Source organism: Corythoichthys intestinalis, chromosome 4, assembly GCF_030265065.1.
Source record: "Corythoichthys intestinalis isolate RoL2023-P3 chromosome 4, ASM3026506v1, whole genome shotgun sequence".
In the NCBI taxonomy this organism is placed as follows: domain Eukaryota; kingdom Metazoa; phylum Chordata; class Actinopteri; order Syngnathiformes; family Syngnathidae; genus Corythoichthys; species Corythoichthys intestinalis.
The window spans coordinates 55022245-55049925 of NC_080398.1; the positions used below are offsets into that span (position 1 = coordinate 55022245).

General features: G+C 38.1%; 1 protein-coding gene across 1 annotated transcript; it reads right to left on the minus strand.

The window, feature by feature from the left end:
- Positions 1-79: 79 nt before the first annotated feature.
- LOC130914191 (xylose isomerase-like) lies at positions 80-27018 on the minus strand. The gene is made up of 18 exons (XM_057833164.1): positions 26968-27018; positions 24953-25072; positions 24659-24843; positions 24500-24568; positions 22416-22485; positions 22095-22171; positions 19024-19096; positions 13102-13214; positions 13002-13027; positions 12762-12899; positions 12578-12687; positions 9865-9960; positions 9298-9381; positions 6524-6650; positions 6343-6448; positions 1621-1803; positions 1470-1544; positions 80-1379 (listed from the first exon to the last, which is right to left on the minus strand). The coding sequence occupies exons 2-18, from the start codon at positions 25068-25070 to the stop codon at positions 1293-1295; spliced, it is 1737 nt and encodes a 578-aa protein (XP_057689147.1). The 5' UTR covers positions 25071-25072; positions 26968-27018; the 3' UTR covers positions 80-1292.
- Between the last annotated feature and the right edge of the window lie 663 nt (positions 27019-27681).

Sequence of the window (27681 nt, forward strand, 5' to 3'; positions counted from 1 at the left end):
AATTGTCAGTATATTCCATCCAAGGGCGTACAGTGTATCACAAAAGTGAGTACACCCCTCTTATTTCTGCAGATGTTTAAGTATATCTTTTCATGGGACAACACTGACAAAATGACACTTTTGACACAATGAAAAGTAGTCTGTGTACAGCTTATATATTAGATTAAATTTATTTTCCCCTCAAAATAACTCAAAATATAGCCAATGATATCTAAACCCCTGACAACAAAAGTGAGTACACCCCTTTGAAAAAACGTACATCCCTAAATGTCCAAATTGAGTACTGCTTGTCATTTTCCCTCCAAAATGTCATGTGACTCGTTACAGGAGTGCTGTCAGCATTGCTGCAGAGATTGAAGACGTGGGGGGTCAGCATGTTAGTGCTCAGACAGTACGCCGCACTCTACATCAACTTGGTGTGCATGGCTTGACGTCACCCCAGGAGGAAGCCTCTTCTGAAGACAGTACACAAGAAAGCCTGCCAGTCTCATCAGACCATAGGACATGGTTCCAGTAATCCATGTGCTTTGTTGACATGTCTTCAGCAAACTGTTTGTTTAAAGATACTAGAATATTATACGTTTTTAGTTATTTCACCTTTTTTTTTTTTTTTTTTTGCGAAGTACATAATTCCACACGTGTTCATTCATAGTTTTATTACCTTCAGTGAGAATTTACAATGTAAATAGTCATTAACGTAAAGAAAAAGCACAAATGAGAAGATGTGTCCAAACCTTTGGCCTGTACTATATATCATAGAAAATGACTACAAAATAGTTGTGGTGAGGATTAAAAGGTACATTCATTTCTGTATATTGCATTTCTGTATATTAATTGTCAGATCGATGCTCTGTGTGTATTATAAATATTTAAAGAAAAATTCATAATTGGCTGATGTACTGTTGGCTCATATTTTTTAAATCTTTATACTTTCCACATGAATAATAAATTAATATTGCAGCAAAATGAAGTGTTGTGTAATAGTTTGATCACACATACACTTGAACTGCATATGAACATGTTTTGTAATCGTTTTCATAGCATTATCTGGGCTATTTAATTAACAACAATAAAAGTCCATTGAATGTGCTTTTAATGTTCTGCATTACACCCAAGACCGTATTACTATTACAAATGAAATAATGAAACAGTACAATTAGTTGAATGTGTTCTCCGAGGTTTAAGCACTGGGTTAAACACAATTACATTTCTCCATTTTCAAGGGCTGGCAACCAGTTCGTGTGCCCTCATGCCTTTTGTCTTTTAAAATAGTCCCAACAATGGAAGAATCTTTATTTCACATAGTAATTGAAGATAGATTCATATTTTTCTTGCTTCCCTGATGTTAATTTCGGCTCACCATTCTCCTTGATAAAAGCCTGAAATAAAACATGGAGAAAAAAAAAAAAAAATCACTTTGTGAAATGTTGCCAAAAACAAAAACTAGATGTCTGAACAAATGATTTTACCTCCATCTCCTCCAAAGTAGCAGAACCTTCTTCCACTTTCAGTCCAATTCCATGGCTGAAGCTTAAGTAGCGCTCCTGTCCAAACAATGCACTGCCTTTAAGGACAGGCAAAAACTCCATGACTGGGAATTTAGCAATGCAAGAGCCCTACCTTGAGCAGGTTTTCGAGAATTCCATCTTGACAGATAGAAAGCGCATTCCTGAGTCCTCGTGCAAATGCATCCATGGCGCCAATGTGAGCAATGAATAAGTCCTCCGGGTCAACGGACTCTCTGCGTACTTTTGCGTCAAAGTTTAGGCCTCCTGGCTGCAGGCCACCTTGTTCAACAATAGTCTGCAAAAGAGTTAACACTCATGGATGCATTTAATTAAACAACTGTTGATGTGTCTTAAACTCAGCGACACCAAAACCTGCCAATTACTTTATTTTCTGGAATATTAGTCGCACCAGTAAAACAAATAACTATATAAAAGCATCAAGAAGAAGAAATCAAACATGTTAAGGTCGCACTGAGCTATAAATCTCAGGGGAGAAATGTGTTTGTCAAAAACAGACCAAGACTGAAATACAAGTTATAATAACCAGTGGTGGAATGTAAAGAAGTAAAATTACTTCGTTTCTGTACTTCAGTACATTTATGTGTATCTGTACTTTACTTAAGTATGAATATAAAGTGGTACGTTTTACTTTTATTTCACTACATTTTACAGCATGTACACTACCGTTCAAAAGTTTGGGGTCACTTAGAAATTTCCTCCTTTTTGAAAGAAAAGTACAGCTTTTTTCAATGGAAATAACATTAAACTAATCAGAAAAACACTCTATACATTATTAATGTGGTAAATGACTATTCTAGTTGGAAACGTCCTGTTTTAATGCAATATCTACGTAGTTTTGTAAAGAGGCCCATTTACAGCAAACATCACTCCAGTGTTCTAATGGTACATTGTGCTTGCTAGTTGCCTTAGTAGGATAATAAATGATTAGAAAACCTTGTGCAATTATGTTGGCGCAGCTCAAAACAGTTTAGGTGGTTAGAGAAGCTTTAAAACAGATTTTCCTTTGAGCTAGTTCAGTATCTGGAGCGTCACCTTTGTGGGTTTGACTAAACTCTCAAAATGGCCAGAAAAAGACAACTTTCACTTTAAACTCGACAATCTGTTTTTAGAAATGAAAGCTATTCCATAAGAGAAATTGCAAGAAATTGAAGATTTCCTATAATGCTGTGTACCACTCCCTTCAGTGAGCAGCACAAACAAGGTCTAACCAGACTAGAAAGAGAAGTGGGAGGCCCTGCTGCACAACCGAGCAAGAAGACAAGTACATAAGAGTCTCTTGTTTGAGAAATAGGTGCCTTGCAGGTCCTCATCTAACAGCTTCATTAAATTAAAACGGCAGTGTCAATTTCGACAGTGAAGAGATGACTCCGAGATGCTGGTTTTCAGGACAGTGTGGCAAAGGAAAAAAGCTTTATCTGAGACTGGACTATAAAAGGAAACAATTCACATGGGCAAAAGAACACAGAAATTGGACAGAGGAAGAGTGGAAAAATGTGTTATGGACAGACGAATCAAAGTTTGAGGTGTTTGGTCTTTGGATCCAAGAAAAGGCCATTTGTGACACACAAAACAACTGAAAATATGCTGGAAGAGTGCCTGATGTTATCTGTCAACAATGGTGAAAGTAATGTGATGGTCTGGGGTACAGGTAAGCGATAATTATTGGTCCGATAATTATTGGTCCGATAATAGGAACTATGACGTCATCCCAATAAATCCAATAACATTATTAATAGGACCGATAATATACGTATAATATTTTTGGCATGGTGTTGGCGGATTGGGATGTGTGCGTTTGTTTCCATTCCTGTTTTGCCAGTACAACGTATCAGTGATTGTTTGTGATTTGGGAAGAGGGAGTTTTACAACAAATCGAGCGCTCCCTTTCTGTGACATAACGCCTAAGTGACGGCAGTGTGCAGCACAGCTGGCTAGTAAACATAAGCATGGCGTCGGTTGTGTGGGATTTTTTTTTTTGCTTCATTTGCAATTTGCAACACATGCAAAGCCTAAATTCCACGAGGAGAGGAACAATTGTCGCGCTACAACACATTTTAATAAGCCACTTAAAAGATCACAATCGCTTCGATGGTGTTTTAAAAGAGTAAGAGGACGCCCAAGCTGCAAATGAAGCTGCCCATCCAAGGTTCATCATTCCAAGCCTCCGCCACTTTTCAGATGAATGTTTACTGGCAAATTATAATGAGATTGCCACACTCATCCAGCTTGGCAACCATGCACGGCACATAAGTTTCACCACGGACATATGGCCGTGTAATGTTAGTCTTGTCGTCTTGCTCTGTCTGATGGCGCAGTGGCTGGATAAGGATTTTGTACTGTACAAAGAAGAAATCTCATGATTCATTGAAATTGGGTTCACTTACTGCGGTTTTTATATGGATTATTGTAAGGCAAGCCATTAATGCTTTTGTTCAACCATACTTGATAATGAGGAATGCGCTTTCACTAAATTTATAACTTGTTTAGGTGTCATAGTTATTTACTTTTGGTTCAGTAATTTACGTTTGGTTTCAGTTAAATTTATCAACATTTCCCTGTAAGTATTTCTTTACTTGAATCCTAGCCTTTGCTTATGCAAAGTTTTGTTACTGTTCTAGAGGCCTTATTTCTCTCTCATTGAGTGATGAATCTTTTGTTTAATGTTTGCATTTTAAAGTGTTATTTTTACAAGTTATTGAGAAGCATTTTGGTTATTGATAGGCTTGCTGTCCCATAATTGCCAGGTTAAGTTGTTTAATGGACCAAGACCACAACAGTCTCGTCTCCTCTAGCACCAATTTTTTTTATCTGATGACAAATCACAATACCTGTTGGGTTTATGTTTTAGTTCAGTGCTCATTATTTAGGGAACACCTCTTCAATGACATTGACTAATTGATTGTGATTTACTCATATTTATTTGAAAAAATAAATATTGGCCCTTTATTTAAAGTCGCGACTGTTCTTGTCTTTGTTTTGTTCATTATAATAATGTTCATGTCATCATGAAAAATCTGGTTAGGTCAAAGGCAAATCTATGCTGAATCCACCACTAGTTTTTTTATACCTCCAAGGGTTCAAAAACTGAATATACATTTAAAATTATATATTTATTATCGGTTATCGATATTGGTATCGGCTTTGAGGAGACGGAGGTTATCGATATCGGTTTCAAAAAATGGATATCGTGCACCCCTAGTCTGGGGTTGCTTTGGTGCTGGTAAAGTGGGAGATTTGTACAAGATCAATGGGATTTTAAATAAAGAAGGCTATCACTCCATTTTGCAACACCATGCCATACCCCATGGACAACGCTCGATTGGAGTCAATTTCATCCTACAACATCACAGTGACCCAAACCACACCTCCAAATTATGCCAGAACTATTTAGGGAAGAAGCAGGCAGCTGGTATTCTGTCTGTGATGGAGTGGCCAGCGCAGTCACCAGATCTCAACCCCATTGAGCAGTTGTGGGAGCAGCTGGACTATATGGTACGCAAGAAGTGCCCATCAAGCCAATCCAATGTGGGAGGTGCTTCTGGAAGTGTGAGGTGAAATTTCTCCAGATTACCTCAACAAATTAACAGCTAGAATGCCAAAGGTCTGCAATGATATAACTGCTGCAAATGGAGCATTCTTTGACGAAAGTAAAGTTTGAAGGATAAAATTATTTTTCCAAATGAAAATCAGTATTTCTAACCTTCTCAATCTCTTGACTTTACTTTCTATTTGTTTTGCAACTCATTTGATAAATAAATGTGTGACTTTTCCTGGAAAACACAAAATTGCCTGGGTGACCCCCAAACCTTTGAACGGTAGTGTATCTGTACTTTTTACTACTTTTTTTCAAATTGTCCCCTAAATTACACGTTACTTTCGTTTGTTTTCTGTTTTTATCATTGTGAATTGATAGTTTTGTTTTCATGCATCCGGCGAAATCGATAAGCCCCCTGCAACTGTACTGTAATTGAGCACTAGAGGCAGCAACACGAGTACAAGCAAGATTAGGCACCTGAACAAGATATTGACCAACAAAAGACAACAGTGAGAGCAGCGCGCCTTCCTTAGTGTTTCTTCCATGTGACCTTTGTGTGTTCTGCTGCTTTTCAGCTCTGTGGCATGTTGTGTTCTGTTCCAATGTACATAAATGTTAACACAGATTTAAGCGGGTACAGGGTTCCAAGATCCCGACACCCAGCTGATAAGTAGAGATAACAAGAACTTTGAAAGGTTCATGTCAACCTCCCTTGATTAGGACGCAAAACACACCAATGTTTGATAATGGTAAAGGATTCTCCACTTGTCTCACTTCTTGTCAGATTGCTCAGGACACAGTAAAACTTTGCATCTCTTTGCACCAAATAAAATATATGTGCACACAAGTCAAGTCTTATCTTTGTGAAGCATTTTATGAATCACTCTGAATTTGGCATTTAACCACCACAGTGTTGCAAAAGTAACCATCTGTGGCTTTTACTATGGTTAGCCAAAAGAGCTGCCTCCATAAACATGTGAATGTTATGAATGACATATCGAGTGTTTGCACTATGTAGAGAGGAACAGAGGGGAAAAAAGAAAAGTGCGGCTAAAAAGTGCGGCTATTTGGCAACTTGGACAATGTTTTTTATGTTTACACATGACAACTACACTTTCAAGGAATGCAGTTCAAACGACACTTGCTGAAATGAATTATGAATAAAGAAAACAAAACCATAAAACTGCCAAAATTCGAACAATTTGGCAGCGGAAGGCAATGAATCTTCGAAGATTAACAATCCAAAACAGCCACTTCAACTGATAGCTGCATGATCACCTTCATGACCAAAGTTGTGTTCCTGATATCCATAGGGAACTGATCTGTGTCCCAGCCAAGGTCAGGAGAACCGGTGTTGGCGTCAACTGAACCCAGCATGCCAAACCTGTCCAAGAGAAGCACTTAGGATCTTGCACAGTTTAAGGGTTACCATATGAAGGATGTCGCTCAGGGTTCTCACACAGAGGCCATGACGATGTCGTGTTCATAAGTATGTCCAGCCAAAGTAGTGTGGTTAGGCTCAATGTTCAACTTGAAGTGGTTTTCCAGACCAAAATGCTTAAGGAACCCAATGACGCTCATTGCATCTGTAGAAGGCCGACAGTAAGACACATGTCAAAATAATGACATTATAAGATCTACTCATTCCATGGCTAAGCTCAAAGACACTCGAACACTATGACTACATTCAGACAGCAGCTTAAAGTGACCCAAATCATATCTTTCTGTATTTATGTGACTCAAGTGAGATTTTTTCATGATGGTCTGAATGGACCGATTCAGGTAGAATCCAGTGTTGTTTTTTGGCAGACCTTATACAGTTTTTCTCAATTGCTTTGGTACGTTTCTCAGATCAGACATGCAATTCCCAAAACTACTTATTCAATCCTCACAACATCGCATGACTAGTGCACATCAAAAAAAGCAGTTTCTCATTCCTTTGAGCTAGTTGTTGATGTTTTTGTGCATCCATGCAAATGATTTTGTACAATTCTCTGCTGTTTCCTACATTATCAGTTGCATCTGAAATGATGGCCAAAATGGATTATCATGGGTGTCTATTGAATCGTCCCACCACCCACAACATCTAGTCATTACTTCATTGCGTACGCCTTTAAATGCAAAATGGATGAACATGTTGTCAGAATATGACAACATGTGTGTCCTTATTTCTATAGCATCATCATCATTACTTATTTTTAGGGTGTCAAATTTATCGCATTAACGGGTGGTAATTAATTTTAATTAATTAATAATTAAAACATTTGACCCAATTAACGCATGCGCGGAATAACCCATTCATGCGTTGCCTCAGTTTGCGATAACGCCGTTTTAGCACAGTGGGAGCGAACAGACAGAGAAATGCAAGTGAACACAGGCAATCATTGATGATCTAACTATCTATTTCTTTACAGGCTTAATTGAATACAACACAGAACATATTGTATACAATTTGCAGCCTCTACTGACAGTCATGGTTGCACAACTTCCAAGCATGCATTTCGGCGAAGCAGGAGACAATCTTTTTCTTAACACGCCTAATTGTACACAACGCAGAACATACTGTATACCATTTGCAGCCACCACTGACACTCATGGTTGCACAACGTCCCTTCATGCATTTGGGCAGAGCAGTTAAGTCGCTACAGTATCATTTAGTGAAAGCACAACAAAAATAATATTCCTATCTCTCAAAAAAAAGTAATGTTCACAAAAAGATAAGCGCTCAATGCAAAGAGAAATGGCATTCCCAATCAAAATAGCAGTGCAAAATGCACATCAAACTTACTCAGACTTTGACTTGGCTAAATCTCTAATTAATGTAAAACTCGCCATTGACACATTGTGGTTTATTTTCAATCACTACTTTACTTATCGTTCCATTCCAACAATAATTTACAGAAAAATATGGCATATTTTAGAGATGGTTTGAATTGTGATTAATTACGATTAATTAATTTTTAAGCTGTGATTAACTCAAACTTAACTTAAAATTTTAATCGTTTGACAGCCCTACTTATTTTACGTAAAATTTGCCAAAATTTGTAATAGTTTGGGACAATGTGAGTTTCCGTGTTGTTTTGTTACTTGTTCGACATGTTTTGAGGATTGAACAAGTAGTTTCGGAAATTTCAATTCGGATCTGAGAAACGTACTAAAGCAATCGAGCCTTTTGGATGAAAATACTTCTTAGTCTTAGTTATATTTTAGTCGTTTTAGTCGCACGAACTGTATGTAAAGAAGTTTTTTGAGAGCTTAGGACGACGGTCAGCACGCTAAATGCTAAAGGTAGTGTCAATGCTATGCTAATGCTACGTTACATTTAGTTTGTGATGATCACTCCACACAGACCTTTAAAGACTAAAGCAATGTTGCATATTCTCTCGCCAAGGTAAGAAAACAAATCTTACCATGTGTTTCAAAACAAGCAAGAGCGAGCGCCACCTAGCTTGAAGCACATCCTAACACTGGTGAGGATGGGGAAGGGGTCCGCAGCCCATCTCACATGAGTGAGTGACATGACCCCAACACTGCGAAGATGCAGGCGTACGTACGACATGTACAATATAAAAATGTCGAGGCGTTGTGAACATATCTTAGCATTCGTCTCCCGTTTTTAGCTCGTCATTGTCATGAAAAAATTGTTCATCGACGAAATATTTTCGTTATCGTCGTCGTTGGCGTAAACAACAATGGTAGAGTCTGATACTTTCGAATCTAACCGAGGCCATTTTACAATTTTTTGGAATGTGCCTGTGGTCTGAACAGTCCAACAACACAAAATCAGAATTCATGCGACAATGACTTCAATTTGTATTGCTTAGCAACAGGTACCAGTAACGAATTAGCATGAGATGCGTTTCACTTTTAGAGTCGCTATATAAAACAGCAGTATGTAAAGCCACAGAAAAAGATCTGATATGAAAAAAAAACATTCTGATTTGTGCATTACGACTTGCGGTCTGAACATACAGTGATATGAAAAAGTATCTGAACCTTTTGGAATTTCTCACATTCCTGCAAAAAATCACCGTTGAATGTGATCTGACCTTTGTCAAAATCACACAGATGAAAAAACAATGTCCGCTTTAACTAAAACCACCCAAACATTTATAGGTTTTCATATTTTAACGAGGACAGCATGTAAACAATGACAAAAGGGGTTCAGATACTTTTTTATACCACTGTAGCCTAATTCGAGTTGACAGTGTACATTGAAGTTGAACAGCTTACCGTAGTCGTACTGGTGTTTACAGGGCTCCTTCGGCTTTGGCTCAATTAGAAATTGGCACTTTAATCCAATCTTCTCTTTGTACTCTGGTGATTTTAAAGACACGTAAAACTGATGAAGGGATGCATCCTTACAGTACATCACAGACAGCAAAAATACTCATTTTTCTAACTAATAAACGAGCAAAATCAAAAATGAAAATTAAAAACTACAATCTTCGGGCAGTGATTGTGTAGTTTTGTAATGTGTCTCTTTTTTAAGAGCAACTCGGCATGTTGTTGATTTAAACGTGTTCAATCATAAGAGATTTTTGAAGAACCCAGTCTTTTTGTCTAACATCTCTTTATATAAATATCCCATATTAAAACGTTGACACCTGCAATTTATAGTAAGATGCGGCTTGAATACACCAATGGTTACTGGTTTCGAGACTTTTCCCCTTTCAGTTGAATGAGAAAGAGTCCAAACTTATGACCAAGGACGTATGTATTTTTCTATATTTTGTGAACAGTGGGTGGTGTAACTTATAGACAGGTGCACTCTATAGGTGTGGAAATCACTGTACTTACTGATAGCCATTTTGAAGAAGTTGGCCATGTGACTGAGTTCGACAGCAACAGCCGTATTATGGATAGAGTGGAAACCTTCTCTTCCTCCCCAAAACACTGAGTGCAAAGACACAAATATGTTTTTAAGGAGCATTCCCATTTATTCAATACTTTCTACTTGATACATTGTAATTTTACAGGCCATTCTTTCAAGGATTCTGTAAATGTTTGCAGTCCAAATCGTAAAAAGCTAACCTTCAATATCTTAATCTTCCCTTAAGTACCAGGTGACCCAGAAAGAAAAGACACGCCCCAAAATTGGATAGGCGTAATGTCTTGATTTTTGGGGGGGACTAAAAGAGACTTGGTATAGAAGCCCATTCCAAAAAGAATGAAAACTTTTTTTTTTAATTGCTACTGCTGCTGACCGTTTCTGACAGTGGATTTTTTGGTTTGTTTGTTTTTTACTTTCTGGTGCCTGTTTTCTACTAATTGCTAAAAAAAAAATCTCTTGTAAGGAGGTAAAAACACAATTTGGAGTCTTTACGCACAAGCTAAGCTACTTGTACTCTGTAGCTGTTATGTAGATGCATTCAGTGGTAATCCTGTCGAAATAACAAATTTTAGTAGACGGGATATTGTGTCATATGTTATTGCCGTTATGCGATATTATTGTCGATTTTTTAAAAACTAATTCAACAACTAATGTAGTGACAATACATCCTAATAAATCACCCATTCAAATGCAATAAATTGATATTCTTAAATAAAACAAGCTATATTAAAAATAAATATTTTTTAAAAAAACACACACACACACACACAGACAATGCATACGGAGTCATTTGAAAGCTAGCTAAGTTTAGAATATGAAATAGGTGCAAAACCCAATGATATTTTGGTTCTCTGCCAATTAGAGCCCATCAAAAGTCTTGATCTGATCTAAAATGACTGCCATCTTGTCCTGCAAAGTACACATTCTGGCATTTAGAAGCCAAATTATTCATTTCCAATCAGATTTTTCATAATGGGTGTCACTTTAAAGCTATTGTGAGTGTAGCATCTGAAGTATGTTCGATTTTAGTAATGCCAGTCAACAAGAGCAGCAGTGTTTTGCCTTAAGGAAGACTGCGTTTCCCTTGAGGACCAGTGCACACCAGCACAGTGTCGTGAAATCATGATCTCCCTGTCACCTGCAGATGGATTAAACAACATTTCTGTGGCTGTGAGAAGGATTAATAGTAATAAGGTAATGAATCCAGTTGTGGCCAAACATAAGCATATGATGGTTAGCAACAGTGTGGCTTAGTGTGGCTAAAAACTATCCATCCCACCCAAACTCGGTTGAGGGAGTTTGGGTGGGCGTCACATCAGCGAGTGAAAGCCGGGGCAATGTTTATTCTTGAGCATCCTGGTAGCCTCCCCTTTTTTTCACCTGGGAAAAACGTTTTGTCTTTTTTGTTTTTCTGCTATTTTGCAGAGTTCGTTCGAAAGCATTAGCATCGACTTCCGTCTTTATAATGAACGGGGAAAGGGGGATTTGACATATGCCGTAAAGCACTCAGCACATTTGTAGTTTTTTGTGTGGTAGGCTTCCTGCCACTCTCCTCAAGTGTTGGTGAAAGCAATACAGACCCTCTCATGATATAAAAGAGGTGTCATTCAACTAGTTGTCAGTAGACATATCATCACAAATGTCATGAAAATATTTTATAAAGGTGGAAAAGTTACCAAGTGTTGCTTTAACTGCAGTTTTGCATTTTGGCGAAGACTGCCCATGTTTTATAGCAGGGTAAAGTGGTTAGTACATTGTATTTTTTCCATTAGCCTCAATGTATCGATGCTAACATTTGACAATGTTTAATATAGAAGTGTTTCCTCATTTTGTATGTCCGAACTTTAATACTATAGTGTGTCGATGACCAATAAACATCTATGAAAGGAACTGGAGTCTCATATGCAATCAACACGCATGTGCGGTGAGCGCACGTAGCACACGCAAACGCATGTACAAAAATATGCACACAGGCACGCACGCTGCGATAAATCGCAGCCGGGAAAATTACCATCCTCATTTTTATTTACAGAGTGATAAACCGACTTATAGCATATCGCGACAGGCTTTCTATCAACCTTATCCGTGACTTTGTGAATGTATTATATACTTTTTCTTTACAAAATCATGTAAATGATGTGAATCATAGTTTTATCGGTATTCACCCAACAGTTGGAAGGGGGCAATGGAATCATCATCATCATAGAAGACCTCTTTATTTGAATTTACTAAGACCTCTTTAGGTTGAGTGCAACACCTAGCGTATGTATTGGCTACAGCCTACAACGTATACTTTTATACGTTGCTCAGCTAATTTGCGTAAAGACTCGGACTCCGATTTGTTTTCTCCCCACTGTCTGAGATAGGCACCAGGTTTAAACAAAAATCCACTTGCGGGAACTGTCAGCAGCAGTAGCAAGTTAAAAAAAAAAAAAAAAAAGAATATTCCACTGGCGGAAATGGATTTCTTGTTTGTTTCAAAGTATGACTGGACTTAAAGTTTATTTTTAATATGTTCTAGAAAAAAATAAAATACAGTTGTTAAAGCAGCAGCCTCTTTTTAACGCGACAAAAGAACCCTCAAGAAATGACGATTATCCAAATTTGGAGCCTGTTTTTTGGGAGGAGGGGGGGTCATCCTGTATATGTGTATATCTTGATAGTTAATTATATCCATACCAAAATTTTCTGCACCCAGCTTCTTGGCAACCTCTAGTCCCTTCTTGACCTGAGCACCAGCATAGGCCAGAACATGAGAGTCTGGATTGGTGGCTGCACCGTTCATGTACCTGCCACAAATAATTCCACCTTTAAATGTAGGCCAAAGACAACTAAATACTGTGTAAATGTGTATTCCACAGACCTTGGATGGGCAAAGAGGTTGCAAGTCACCCACAGCACCTTGACTCCAGTCTGCTCCTGTAACTCAAGAGCTAAATCGGTGATTGTATCCAAATTCTTGTTTGATTCCTCCAGGGTGGAGCCCTCAGGTGCCATGTCTCTAAAATGGAGGATTTGATATTTCAAAAATAAATCTACATTCCGACCCAAGTATATATTTGCGTCCTCAGAAGGTCCCGTCATGTCATGTCAGGTCCGTTACCTGTCATGAAATGTGTAATATTTCACCTGTGAACAAAAACCAAATGTGACAAAAAGCAATTGTAAAGGTCTTACTTTGAAAAGAACTTAAATTCCCTTACACCAAGTTTGGTAAAAAACTCAAAAGCAGCACACAGTCGCATCTTGGCCGCTTTCATGGGAGACTTTTCATTCCAAGGGCGATTGAAGGTTGGAAGCCCAAAAGGATCGGCACCTGAAGTACGAACACAAAATTTATTGCATTACATTAAGACGTAAAGGCCTTTTTTTTTTTTAAACCAGTGAATACTGAAAATATAAACTAATAAAAATGAAACTGACAGGGCCAAGCATGTTATGTTGTCAACTCAGTTTCATCAGCACACACAGACAGAAAAATCACAAAGAGGCAAAGCCATGTTTTTTCAAGTCTGAAGCAAGACAACAGCAAAATCTGAAATTTGTAAACATCAGTCAGCTATAAAGGAAAAAAAATCGCTTCTGAGATATAATGCGATATTACTAGGGGTGTAACGGTACACAAAAATCTCGGTTCGGTACGTACCTCGGTTTTGAGGTCACGTTTCGGTTCATTTTCGGTACAGTAAGAAAACAAAATGCAAAATATAAATATGCAAGTTGTTTATTACACACCTTTGTGCTTTAAACAATAGGAACATTAGCCTATACAAAGCTAGAATTCTGCTCAAAAAGTAGCGGGTATTTAAAGATAATCCAACAACAATTTGCCTTTCAGACCCTGCGTATTGGTCAGCTTTCTTTCTGAAAGAAAGAAGAAAAAAGAAGTCCTGTGCTAAAGAGAAAAGCAATCCCAATGGCAAAGATTTTAACATGTATTTTACAAATGAAATGCCTCAATGAATCTTTTTTTTTTTCTTATGAACGGTTTTCAAAAGCTTTATTGGTGGATTTTCTCATGTTAAAGCGCCACGCAGAAATTAATAAATTAAATTGTGTAAGCAGGATCAGTGTATTATTCTTATTATTTAATTACAGGTGTTTTAGCTCATTTCAATGTATTTTATTTAAATGGGCTATTATTTATTTTATTATGTGGTTATATTTTACAAATTTGATGTAGTATTCATTTATATTGTATATTTTATGTTGTATAACTTTAGTTCCTATGTGAATACTACAGGTCTTAATGCACGAATCCGATTTTTTCGTGTTTTTCCGACTCGAGTGAGGCATTAACTTGACGGTCTGAACGTGACAAGTCGCATAGAACGGGACCATTTCAAATCCGATCTGGGTCACTTTCGTATGTGGTCTAAATCCAATCTGGGCCACATTTTTCCAGACTGTCGCGGCGGTCTGTACTGTCCAGTCCCGCAAATCGGATTTAATGCAGCAATTACGTCATCAAATAGCGAGAGAGTCGTTACCGTAGCGATGCACCTGTGCGTTATTAGCGCTTAGCTTGCAGTGAACACGGCTTTTGAGGAAGAGCTGAGCTTGACAACAGTCATAAAAATTAAAAATGGGTTGAGGATAAGCCTGAGAATGCTCAGTTTTCTCTCTGTTCCAAGTGAGCAATATTTCAACATTGCCTCCACGGCCGAGAGTCGGGACAAACTGCCCGTATGTGTGTGTGACGTGCACGGACAGTGCGTGCATGCTATCGATCCATATAAACTTTGAATATTTGCCTAAAAGTGGATTATTTATGTCTGTTATTTGTGTCCACCTTTTGAAAAGCAAAATATGATATCCCTGGAATGCCGGATGACGTCTGTCATTTGTTTTGATGGTTCTGCGCATGCGGGTCTTCTTGCTGAGCGGGTGTCGGACTGCGAATTAGTGCGCATGCGTAATACTTGAACGGTCTCAATGGATAAAGGCAGTCTGAACGGGCACGCCAAAAAAACGGATATGACAAAAAATCGGATTCGTGCATTAAGACCTGTAGTATGAATGTAGCCTTAGTTTCTACTTGTTTTATTGTGGTAGGAGGGTTTTGTATTGAACGCGGGGCCGTGTTGGTTATTATTATAGACCCTACCCACCGACGTCACAAAATCACGTGCTCGCTGTATGGTTCCGCCGACTTGTCCGTCATTTTGTGTCTGTATTATCAATGGTCTCAATTGATCGAGCAATTTATAATGCATTTCATGGAAGACCCGGTGCTTTCGGATGCCGTAAACTCACTTGATGCGTTGCATAAAAGGCGTTATGTGGAAAAGCTTCAGTTTATCCATTCGCCAGATCCATATTTGATGCCTAAATCGATGTTTTTCGACCCGCTGTCTCCGCCGTATTTGCCTGACATCTGCTAGCTACCCTGAACTGTACAACTATCTTGTCCACACAAAATCAGCCTATTCTCACGAAAGTTTGAAAAACTTTAAGAGCTTGGAGGCTTATAAATACTTCGTTGCTGGTTGGGTGAAACAGGTCCTCGTCCACGAAAATTCGGCAGGAATCTATCTTGTGCTTGGAAAGGTGAGTTACGAAATTTTCAATTCAAAATCTTTTGTTATTGCTAACATCCACTGTCAAGTCTAATGTATTTCATGTCGTTTGTCAATGGAGTTAGGGCTTTTAATGTTTATATGGTTTAGCGATAGCACTCTCACTACATACATACGTGTATGTTGTCGGCGATTAGCCTAGCAATGATCTTAATTGTGGTTGTCAGCCCAAAACCCTCTAAATATATGTTAAATGCATCTTACCAGATATAAAATGACTACTACATAATCTGTGGTAATCGTTTGGAGCCCAGTTTTCTCGTCGAATTGCAGCAGCCCATCTCGCTCTCTTCTCTCCGGGTCTCTCGGAATCCGGTAGAACTTCAAGTCTCTCCGTCTTCTCCGTCTATCTTCTCTGTTATTGCAACCGACCGCCACACACGCCTTCACCATTTTGATTATTAAGGTTAACGAGCAGAAAAACACGTCGTAAATAGGAGGAATGTACGAAGCCGTAACAGGGAAACATGATGTGTTGACGGACAATTGGGCGGCACCAGTCAGGAGGAAGGAGTTGTGACGTCACGTGGGTAGGGTCTATAGCAGAGAACACGGCAGTAAATCAACAAAGACAAGTCAACTGTGCCCCGATCTACCACTCAAGAGATCTGATGGACTCAAAAAGTGGGTTACGATTGCATATTAGTTTGAAAATCAATCGGATTCACCGTATTTTTACACGAGTGACTTCCGGTCAGCCCAGTCCTCGCTACCGGTAGTAGTATTGACGCAGGAGGGTCGCGTCTCGCATTAAATAATAATCTCTGCCGTTCTTTTTGCGTGCGTCGTGTTGAGCCGCTTCTGGGACGCGTCTAACACGCGGCCGCACTGCGACTGGTGTGCATTGGTTGACTGACTTTAACGCCTGCGTTTCACTGCGTTCTCGCGGCGGCCTCGCTGTCGTGCCGTTGACGTTTCTGGGTTATACTGTCCTACCGTGTTGGTCCTCATTATAGTAGAGAAGACGGAGTAAATATAATATACTGGACTGTCTCAGGAAATTAGAATACACAATATTCTAATTTCCTGAGACAGTCCTGTATATATACACAGGACTGTCTCAAAAAAATTAGAATATTGTGTATTCTAATTTTCTGAGACAGTCCAGTACACAAAGAAACTGTTACCCGATCGACTCACAGCCTCGAAAAGTAAGGGTTACATTACGTCAGAAACTCGTTCGGTACGCCTCCATTCCGAACTGAGCACCACGTACCGAAACGGTTCAATACAAATACATGTAGTGTTACAGCCTAATATATTACGTCATGCAGTTTTCGAGTCGATTCAAAATCCGTCTGTACCGATCCTTACACGTGTGTTTGGGGTGGAAATAAATAATTCAGTGGCTGCACTTTTACTCCCCTCAAGTGGGCAGTGCGCAAATTATTGCCTTGCAGTCTGCTGAAGTAACAACATTAGACTAATCAGAATAGAGATTTGTGTACGTTGCCCTCGAGTGGTTGCCTTCCATTATTGGGGTGTTCAAACATCAATAGCAGTCCAGCATGAGTCAGTGTAAACAGTAACATTACACAGCAAATCTATAATGTCTTAATCAGGTTATTTTTCTTAAATCTAGTCAAATCATTTTCGCCGTCTTCGTTGTTTTTGAGTGTTAAAAACTAGTTAACAGAATAATGCGTCAGATTATTCAACTTATTCAAGCAAATATTACTATTTGTTCTTCTAAAGCCCATACATTTAAAAGATAGTATTTTTTTCTACCTATATCAAGAAAAAATGCGTTCAAATAAGAACATTTCTGACAAGAAGCTTTTTTTATATTGAATATACTAAATTACTGCCTATAATAAATCTGTTAAACTTATTTTCAGCTAGCTATTTTTCTTATTCAATAAATTTAAGTGAGTAAAAATTACTTGAAGCACTGGCAGATAATTTCACTAATTGCACTAAAAAAGAGAAAATGTTTTAATGAAAGCCATATGTTGTCCAAACAGAAAACAAAAACGTTTTTACTTGAGTGCTGGATGAGGTTTCAGGAACAAATTGATGTAAATGTACTTTAACGTATACGCGGAGATTGAGGGGACGCAGCCGGGGCGGTACCCCAATGCCCTAGTGGCCGAAAAATGTCATTGCATGTAATTGACTTTCTTATATGTATGAATTTAAAATAAAGACCTAGGTGGTAAAATTTTGTCTATAAAAGTTCAGCAATAAAACAAACAACAAAAATGAATAAAACGAACAAGAATTCTACAAAGTATTTCATAATGGGTCAAAATTATTATTACATTTACATTACAATTACATTTTAAAAAACAGTCCTTTTTTTTACCCATTTCCAATCCTCAGAAAATGGTGATATCACGCCCGGGTCAGCCCTAGACAACATACCATGTTAACACAAAAACCTCAGTTATTTTGACTGCATGCCATGATTGTTTAAGAACTAAAAACGGACTAGATGTGGGAACCTCTTGGTACCTCACAATACAATACGATACGATTTGCGTTGATCTTGATGATATCTCACAATATGGCGATGCAACTATTAATCGATACATTGGTCATGAAATCATTCTGGGATTTTCAACAAAACATCTAATAAGCAAAAAACAAGCCATTTTCATCCTTTTGCTATAGGATATTATCACTAGTCGACACCCAATCCATTCCCAACGAATTAATTGCCTGGAATTGGCTGCCCCTGACGGAGCTAGACGACCAATCTGTTTGAAGTGGGAGGGTTGGCAACATTCGTTCATTCGCTGCAATCCCTCCCACTCCAAACAGATTGGACGTCTACGGCAGTCAATGGCAAGCAATGAGTTGGTGGCATTTCAGGTAATTTGCTGTTAATTTTCAGTCACTTCCTTTTGATTTTGGGGCATTTATGGGTCACTTCCTGTTGATTTGGGGTTAGAGAACAGGAAGTGACCTGGGAATCTCCCCAAATGATTAGTTAGTGACTCAAACTCAACAGTAAGTGACCTGTAAATGCCCTAAAATGAACAAAAAGTGACCTGTAAACACCCTGAAAATCTGACAGACTGGCTAAAATTCTCATGGTTTTGAATGTTCATTCGCCCCTAGCAGTTTAAATGGATTGGGCGTCGAGGGCTGTCAATGGCAGCCATAGAGTAAAGAGAGACACTATTATGGTGGAAGATTTTGTTAGTCACTTGTTGGTTCCTTTTCCATTGACACCTTTTTGAAACGACATATCGATTATTGGCAGGAGCATATCAATATCCCTTTGGGATACAAAGTATCAAGATATAATCATTTCAATATTTTGTCACACCCCTAAAACGGACTACAAACAACAGCGAGAGCCGAATACCATTTCAACACATCCTTGCTTCTGTGATAGGCTCTTTCAGATTTAGGTTGAGCTTGTTCGCCCCACCTCAAGCATCGATTTTGAAATTCAGCCCAAACCACTTTAAGCCAGACTGACTAGCCATGTATCTTGCAAATGCTAAAAGTCAAGCTTTCTTCCCAGGCTACAGCACTGAGTGTAACCATTGTTGTGGTATTTAATGGGTTAAAACTCCAAATGTTAGGCTGTCGTACCTGTTCCACAGAAAGTGTGCCAGTAGCAGACCGAGAATCTCAGCCAGTCCTCCATCGTCTTCCCCAAAAGAACCTGTACAAGGGACACATTGGGCGTGAAAATCAATTATCACCTCCCATGGACCAAGTGAACACACACGTTGTTTGTACATTGCAAAAACACACTTCCTTAAAACTCGTTAAATCCCCTTGTTTTCAGTGTAAATCTACTCGAATAAGTGAAATTACCTGACAGTGCTTCAAATTAATTTTACTCAGATTTCTTGAGACAGCTAACTGAAAATAAGTCTAACAGACTTATTAGAAGCAATAAATTAGTATATTCAATATCAAAAAAGCTTGTTTTATAGACTTCATAATGATATTGACGGGACACCTTCCCCAGACACTGCGCCACGCCCTCAAGTAGGGGGCCGTCCCACACTCCGCTTCAGTCGGTCCAAGTCCGTCGCAGTTGATCTCAAACACATGCAGCAAACCAACACCAGATTTAGGTTGAAAAAGTATGAAAGCTGTACCGCATACAAAAAGAATCGAGACTGTTTTACATTCATATCTATAAATAATTCAGGGATATAAGCATTTATTCATAAGAATTTTCATCGTATAAAGCTCTTTGTGGTGATAAGGCGGCGCCACAGTGACTTAAAGACTAGCAGCACATTCGACATATTTACGTAAAAATAATGCTAGCTGCCCTTTTTTTTTTTTTTTTGCTTTTAACCAAGAATCGAGACTGCATTACGTCCATATCGATAAAGAAATCAGGGATTTAAGCATTTATTCACAAGTATTTTCAACATAAAAAGCTCTTTGTGTTGATAAGACGGCGCCACAGTAGCTTAAAGAGCATACGACACCAGAAAAAAAGTCTTAAATGGCATTATTATGTGAATTAGAATCATATTTTGAGACGATTCGACCATATACAACAATTTAGCAAAGCGCAGATGACGAGAAATTAGTCTTTTAATCTGCCGGTTAGCCACGCCTACAATTATAGGGCTTTAGCGTCCCCAACAGGTGGATGACGTCAGCGGTAGACTAGGCTCATCGGTTTTACTATTCAGCCCATTGAGGGGGAATTGTTCAGAACGAGGAAAACGAGACGAAGAGAGCTGCAAAATGTCATTGTTTCAGTCTCTCTACTCCCAATATTTTTACAGGATATTCTTTTTATCCAAGTATTTTCCCCAATAGCTATATAAATGGCTTGAGAAGGACCAGTCAGCCCGTCGAGGGGGAACTATTCACAATGAGGAAAACGCGACGAAGAGAGCGGCAAAATGTCATTGTTTCTGTCTCTTTACTTCAATATTTTTACAGGATATTCTTTTTACCCAAGTACTTTCCCCAATTGCTAAATAAATGGCATGGTCATGACAAATAACTTGTGCTAAATGGAATATAAAATAATAAAAATCCATTTATTCAAGACGACATGGCAAAATTACTCCATAATGGTCAAAACAGTCGACTTTACCTTTACTGTCACACCTGCCGAACGATATTTTATGACACCTAAATCGGACATATGTCATTTCCCTTCCCCGGCTTCGGAGAATGTAAACAGACCAGAAGGAGTGACAGCTAGCCGACATGCTAACCCGAACCGAGGGATGTTTCAAAGTCTTCGAAGTGGAAAATCACACATAACTAGCCTGGATTATTTGACATGACGACCCGGTTGTCGAGTTTCTTTGCGGATCGGCAAACCGCCCGGCGGAGAGCAATTTACAGTTCGTTCCCTGGAGGAGGGTGGCTGGAATTGTTGTGTAGCTAACGTGCTAACAGCTAACTGCTAATGAGCGTGAGGATAGCTTTTTACATGCCTATCAATGATCAAACGTAAGTAGTCCTTTATTTAAAGGAATTTTATAGTGTTTACTTTGTAATCACTGTATTCGTATTTGACATAATACAAAACAAGATGTTTACTCACTTCCTTGTAAGTCCAATGGTCCCACAGTAAATATCCACGGTGAATGGGAACCTTTTGAAACTCCAAAAAGGCGCATACGCCTCTCCCGCATAAAGAATGATTTTTCTGCAGCCGTTTGGCTGGCGTGATGAAAAAAATAAAAGTATTAATCCGCAAAATCAGCTGAATCCTTCGTCCTCATACACAACAGTACACTGTAGCGTGAAGAGGACGTCTTCTACCGTACACGTCACAGCGCCCTCCTCCTCAATGCGAGACCGAAGCCGGAAGTCACTCATTTTCCTGGCGCGGGATTCAAAAAACTAAATAAATATAGCGATCGCTTCCACACACGTCCAAGCGGTCCATATCATTCAGGAGCATAAAATACCGCGTGTATTATGAAATAAACATGCTTTTTCGTGTCACAAGCACTTTAAAGACTATCAGCACATTCGACATATTTACATAAAATAAATGCTAACTGCTTTTTTCCTTTTAACCAAGAATCGAGACTGTTTTACATCCATATCTATAATGAATTCAGGGATTTAAGCATGTATTCACAAGAATTTTCAACGAAAAAAGCTCTTTGTCTGTGTTTCTCTCGGTCAGCTTTGACAGAGATAGGCACCCCATTAATCGGCCCCGTGTCCCGTCAATATATTATGAAGTCAATGCTTGTTCGTCAGAAATGTTCCTAATTAAAGAATTGATATGTTCAAAACATTATTTGAAAGCGAATTTTGATTTAGGTTAAAAAAAAAGAAAAAGAAAAAGAAAATTACTTTTAGATAGATATATGGGCTTTAGAAGAACAAATAGTAGTACTTACTTAAAGTAAGTTTTGTGTTATTTGGGTTCAATAATGAGGCGTTTGTAAACTCCGAACTCACTTTACTGCATTCTTTTATCACAGTACGAAGCACAACCAAAACTGTGTGTACCTACGTTGGTCACATATTATACAGTTATATATCACTCCGCCTAGGGAGGTAAAGTAGTCCCAGACATATTACAACAGTAAATGGAATAATCTGCCGCATTAATCTGTTAATTGGTCTTTAACACACAAAACAAGATTTAGAAATTTATTTGACTAGATTGAAGAAAAAGAATCTGATTAAGACATGATAGATTTGCAGTGTACCTCTTCTGCATGATAGTGTTTGAAACACATGACATCTCCTGGGCCAGCATTGGGAACATATTGGATCTTGGGAATGCCTATGCAGCGGAAATTGTATATAAAATTCATTGTCAGCAAATGAAATCTTTAAATCGCATTCTGGGCAAGCGAAAAGAACATAAATGTGTGGAACACAACAAGATACTATTTCTGATACGTGGCAAAAAAAAAAAAAAAGTTTCGATTCAACTTAAATATTTGTGGTCTCGCCACAAAAACCCTTATGCAATTCCAAAAAAACGCAACTTGTGTTGGTTAATACCAAGAAATAAGAGTTTTTACCTGGGAAGAATTCTTCGTGAGCCGCCATTGCAGTACAACGAACGTTTGGTTTTTTCTCACGTACCCCTTCCTGAAGGAGTACAGTATATGACCACAAGATGTCAGCATATTCCCAGAAATCACAAAATACCAAATAAAATATAAAACAAACATTGCTCAAAAGCAGCGCTCAGTTGACCAATTTGTTGTAGGTATTTACATCTAACTGGGTCGACTACTTAACCCTTTTCCTGCCTTTTACTTAATGAGCAATTTTTGTAAAAATGCATTTTTGGCATCTAGTCATCAATGTATTCAATTTTTACCATTTGATATATACTAATAAATTACTAACTCATATACAGGGGTTGGACAAAATAAAATCACCTTAAAAAAATCAACACCAAAATAATTTAATATGGTGTAGGTCTACCTATTGCGGCAATTACAGCCTCAATTTTCTGAAGTATTGATCTTTTAGAGACGATGGCAGTGGAAGTCGACATCTTAATTGAATCTCTAAAACTGACCATAAATGCTCAATAATGTTGAGATCTGGGGATTGTGCTGGCCATGCGAGATGCTCAACTTCATTAGAATGTTCCTCATGCCATTCTTTAACAATTATGTTCAATGATAATGATGCCAAAATGTTAAGTGTTTCCATTATTTGTCCAACCCCTGTAGATATTGTTAATGTCGTTCAATTGTACAGTAGGGGTTTGAAACCCAGGATCCCTGCTGATATGACGTGCGATATAAGGTTCACGAAAAACGATCATCACAATATGATACAACAATTATCGAAATATAGGTCAGGAAATCAATCTCTGATAGTCTGCAATACACAATTAAAGAGAAATACAAGCTATTCATTTCGACTTGGAGGACCAGCGTTGAATGCTCATGTTTGAGTGCTATTGATGGAGCTAGACGTCCAATTCATTTTGACTTGGAGGGGCGAGAAATATGTACACTGCTGGCCAAAAGTATTGGCACCCCTGCAATTCTGTCAGATAATGCTCAATTTCTCCCAGAAAATGATTGCAATTACAAATGCTCTGGTAGTAATATCTTCATTTATTTTGTTTGGAATGAAAAAACACAAAAGAGAATGAAATATTTTTTTAATCATTATCATTTGACACAAAACTCCAAAAATGGGCCAGACAAAAGTATTGGAACCCTCTGAAAAATCACGTGATGCTTCTCTAATTTGTGTAATTAACAGCACCTGTTACTTAACTGTGGCACATAACAGTACGAAAAAGGAGATCTCTCCACAGGTGTTCTATGGAATTCAGGTCTGGACTCATTGCTGGCCACCTTAGAAGTCTCCAGTGCTTTCTCTCAAACCATTTTCTAGTTCTTTTTGAAGTGTGTTTTGGGTCATTGTCCTGCTGGAAGACCCACGACCTCTGAGGGGAGACTCAGCTTCCAAAGCATTTGTAATTGCAATCATTTTCTCGGAGAAATTGAGCATTATCTGACAGAATTGCAGAGGTTCCAATACTTTTGGCCAGCGGTGCATAGGGCGCACCACATTATAAGGCGCAGTAGTAGTAGTGGCTGGGGTTACGTTGTACATTCACTAGATGGGGCTGCACTAAAACTAACACTGATCCTTATACTGTATAAGGCGCGTCGGATTATACGGCACTGTCTGCTTTGGAGAAAATTGAAGGCTTTTAGTTGCGACTTACAGTGCGGAAAATACGGTATATGAAATATTATATACGTTTGATATATTTCATAACATTTAGTGAAATTCTGAGGTTATTTCAAAAAAAATTGACAAAATTATTGGGCTGCAAAATTATGTCAAATTTTGGGGGATACACTGAACTTCAATATTTTATATTTGATGCAGTTATGTTATCCAAAAAAATAAAACATTTGACTGAGGTCTGGCAGTGATTATCCGTCGGTTTTCTGTAAGAGCAGTTTACCTTGTCAGAATTGCATGCCAGTCAGACTGCTTTGTCTATTGTGTGAGCCTAATTTATCAGACTAGGGTTCCTACTTTTGCTAAAATGTATCAGTCAATAATAATAATGCACCTCAAGCAAACAGAGATGCATGCAAAGCCCATCTTGATAGCTTACCCAATCTTCTGAATATATCTTGATGATTTTTAGATGTGGCCGCACTTTTGAACATTCACATTCTGACACCTTGAAAGATAACAGGATCATTCCGATCACACATACTGTAGATACATGCTGAAGTGTGCTTAAAAATATTCATTCAACTATCCCCCATACCCATTTATCAACGTCGGTGGTAATGCCTTTCCAAAAAAATCTGCTGCACAGGGCAGCTCTCGTTTTTTGGACGCCAGTGTGTCGACTCTTGAGAGTTGAATGATAGATCTGGAACAGACTCACAGCTTCCTCCTTTGATTTCACTGCTCTCCTTGTGGGTGTTTTTCCATAGTATAGTCCACCATCTTTTTTAAACATACAGAAGAGATTACACAATAATAGCATTTCAAAGTTTTTAGGGATAAATATCACAGTCTTTAAGTTTTTACCACTTTATGAGCATTTAACTCTTACCATGAATGGAAAATTTTGCTGCATATTTTCTGAGGGTCTGCCGTTGACATCTGGTCATCTCTGCGGGATAAGCGCCACAAGAGAGAAAATTGAATACTTCATCCCACCTTCTTTCCATTTCTGAGGAAGAATTACAAAGCAAGAATTATTAAAAATGCTACATTTTTCATATTCACATTCTTAACAAATCAATTTCATGAATGCTATGACTACAGTGGAATATTAAACAAACATCGTCAATTAAAACACTTATAGATATCACTTTGCTAGCAAGGTTCTGCTGGATTTGTTGTCTGCTGGTACAGAAACTAGCTTGCACTGGATTTCTTAGCAGGCGAATCCTTTTTTCTGTCACTTTTTTGATGGAACTGTGTCAAATCAAAAATGCTGTCTGTCGATAGACTTCATAATGATATTAACACGACACATTCCCTACACTGCGCCACGCCTTCAAGTAGGGACCCGTCCCACACTCCGCTTCAGTCGGTCGAAATCGGTCACAGTTATTATCAAACACATGCAGCGATCCAACGCCGGATTTAGGTTGAAAAAGTACGAAAGCTGTACCGCATACAAACGGGAAGGATTTTCTCAGGAGTGATTTGTCTGAGGATTCAAAGTAATTATTATATTTTTCGCATTGTGCATGCATTTTGAAACGTTGTGAAAAAAATCAATGGGAGGAATTAACCGCTACGGCATTGGCGTCATAATTCGCAATATTTACGTAAAATAAATGCTAACTGCCCGTTTTTTTCCTTTTAACCAAGAATCGAGACTGTTTTATTGTCATATCTATAAGAAATTCAGGGATTTAAGCATTTACCCACCAGAATTTTCAATGTAAAAAGCTCTTTGTGGTGATAAGGCAGCACCACAGTGGCTTAAAGACTAGCAGCTCATTTGACACATTTACATAAAATAAATGCTAACTGCCCGTTTTTTTACTGCTTTTAACCAAGAATCGAGATTGTTTTACATCCATATGTATAAAGAATTCAGGGATTTAAGCATTTATTCACAATAATTTTCAACACAATAAGCTCTTAGTCTGTGTTTCCACTCAGTCAGCTTTGACGGAGCTAGGCCCCCTATTAATCGGCCCCGCGCCCCGTCAATATATTATGAAGTCTAAGGTCTGTCATCATTTAAACCCTTGGATGCACAACATATGCATACCCCTTGTAATGCACAACATGGGTCAAAAATGATGCATATAAATTTGTTATTTCATCCTGGATGACTTTTTTTTTCAAACTATCTACTGAAATCCATTCATTTTATAATTGAAGAGGCTGTTTCTAATAATGACTGATCATTATTTCCATTTTTAGTTTCATTCATTATTTGGAAAAAAAAATAAAAATTACAATATAAAAATCACACAAATGGGTCAAGAATGACCAAACGTTCCAAGATTTATGTAAAACGTTATTGATTATCAGTACACTCATAATTTGTTTGAAATATTGGTCATTCTTTACCCATATTGTGCATTCCAGGGGTAGTGAATCAAAATGTGCCTTCATTCAAAAACTAAGAACGGGAAAAATAAATTAAGGCCGTATAATGATTCAATCCAATCAATTGAGGAATACCTTGAATACTGAAATTAATTCATAGCAGAGATATACAAAATAAAAACTTAGACGGGTCACTTAGTTTCGACCATCGTTGTGCATCAACGGGTTAAAATAGCTTGGCGTAGTATTTCAAAACAATATTTAAATGCCTATTTATGGAACATTTACATCGTCATATTACGCATTCTTTTATATCATGACATATACTATTACAATAACATCATCATCGTCATCAAATAGTTCTAATGTACTTATAAAACAAAAATACTGGAGTGGACACAAAGTACATAGCACCATTTACAATCCGAAAAGAATACATTCAATAGAAAATAGCTTCTTCTAGCTTTTTTTAAAAAAAGTATTTATATCACTAACTCAACATGTATGTATTCAGTAAATTGTATCGTGAAATCATCTGCAATTTGTTTTAACCTCTCGACGATGGTATGCTTCCTCGACGGTTTCAATGTGGGCTGTAATTTGCTACTGCGCATGCGCAGACGTGTAGCGCAGTTCCTCTGACGGGTATGATGGTCTGACACACAGACATCGTTAGAGCAGACCAGAGCCCTGGAGCAGACGTAACAAGTGGGCGCCATCTTGGATGGGGCTCCAACCGAGTTCAATGTACGTACTGTATTTTATCCATGCTGTTGGCGTCGATGCGCCCACCAAATCTAGATTTCCTAACAAACTAATAACAGAATAGATTTTCACGTGGTGTGCTACTGTAGTGTATGTGCAGAGTTTTTGGTCATGTATTAATTTATACAGTTAATTGTGTAGCGATGTAAAAAGGTAGCCCAAAGCAGTACCTTGTCAACACGGGTCATTTATTTTTTTAATAGGGTGCCATTTGTGTCCCCAGTATAAATTAAGCTGTATTTTCAAAAAAGTTGGACAAGTATTCAATTAATGATTTTTTTGTGTGTATTATCAATTCCCGTGTATAAAGTATTCAAGGGTAGAGGCTCCTAAATTCTATTTTGTAAATTTAATTTACTTCTGGTTAAAGTTTGTTGTGGAATTTGCTATGTCCGCAGTATGTTTCATTCAAATTTAGTCTATAAGATTTAAAAAAAAAAAAACTAAAATAATTGCAATGATTTTATTGTCCTTTAATCATGTGTTCTTTTTAAATTAAAA

What these genes read in the sequence shown, in the direction of transcription:
- LOC130914191 (XM_057833164.1), bottom strand. Translation starts at nt 25,070, where the DNA reads ATGGAAAGAAGGTGGGATGAAGTATTCAATTTTCTCTCTTGTGGCGCT. An exon ending in CCACCGACGTTGATAAATGG is followed by an intron (nt 24,569 to 24,658) that starts GTATGGGGGATA and finishes TTATCTTTCAAG; the next exon opens with GTGTCAGAATGTGAATGTTC. An exon ending in TATTACACATTTCATGACAG is followed by an intron (nt 12,900 to 13,001) that starts GTAACGGACCTG and finishes CCTCCATTTTAG; the next exon opens with AGACATGGCACCTGAGGGCT.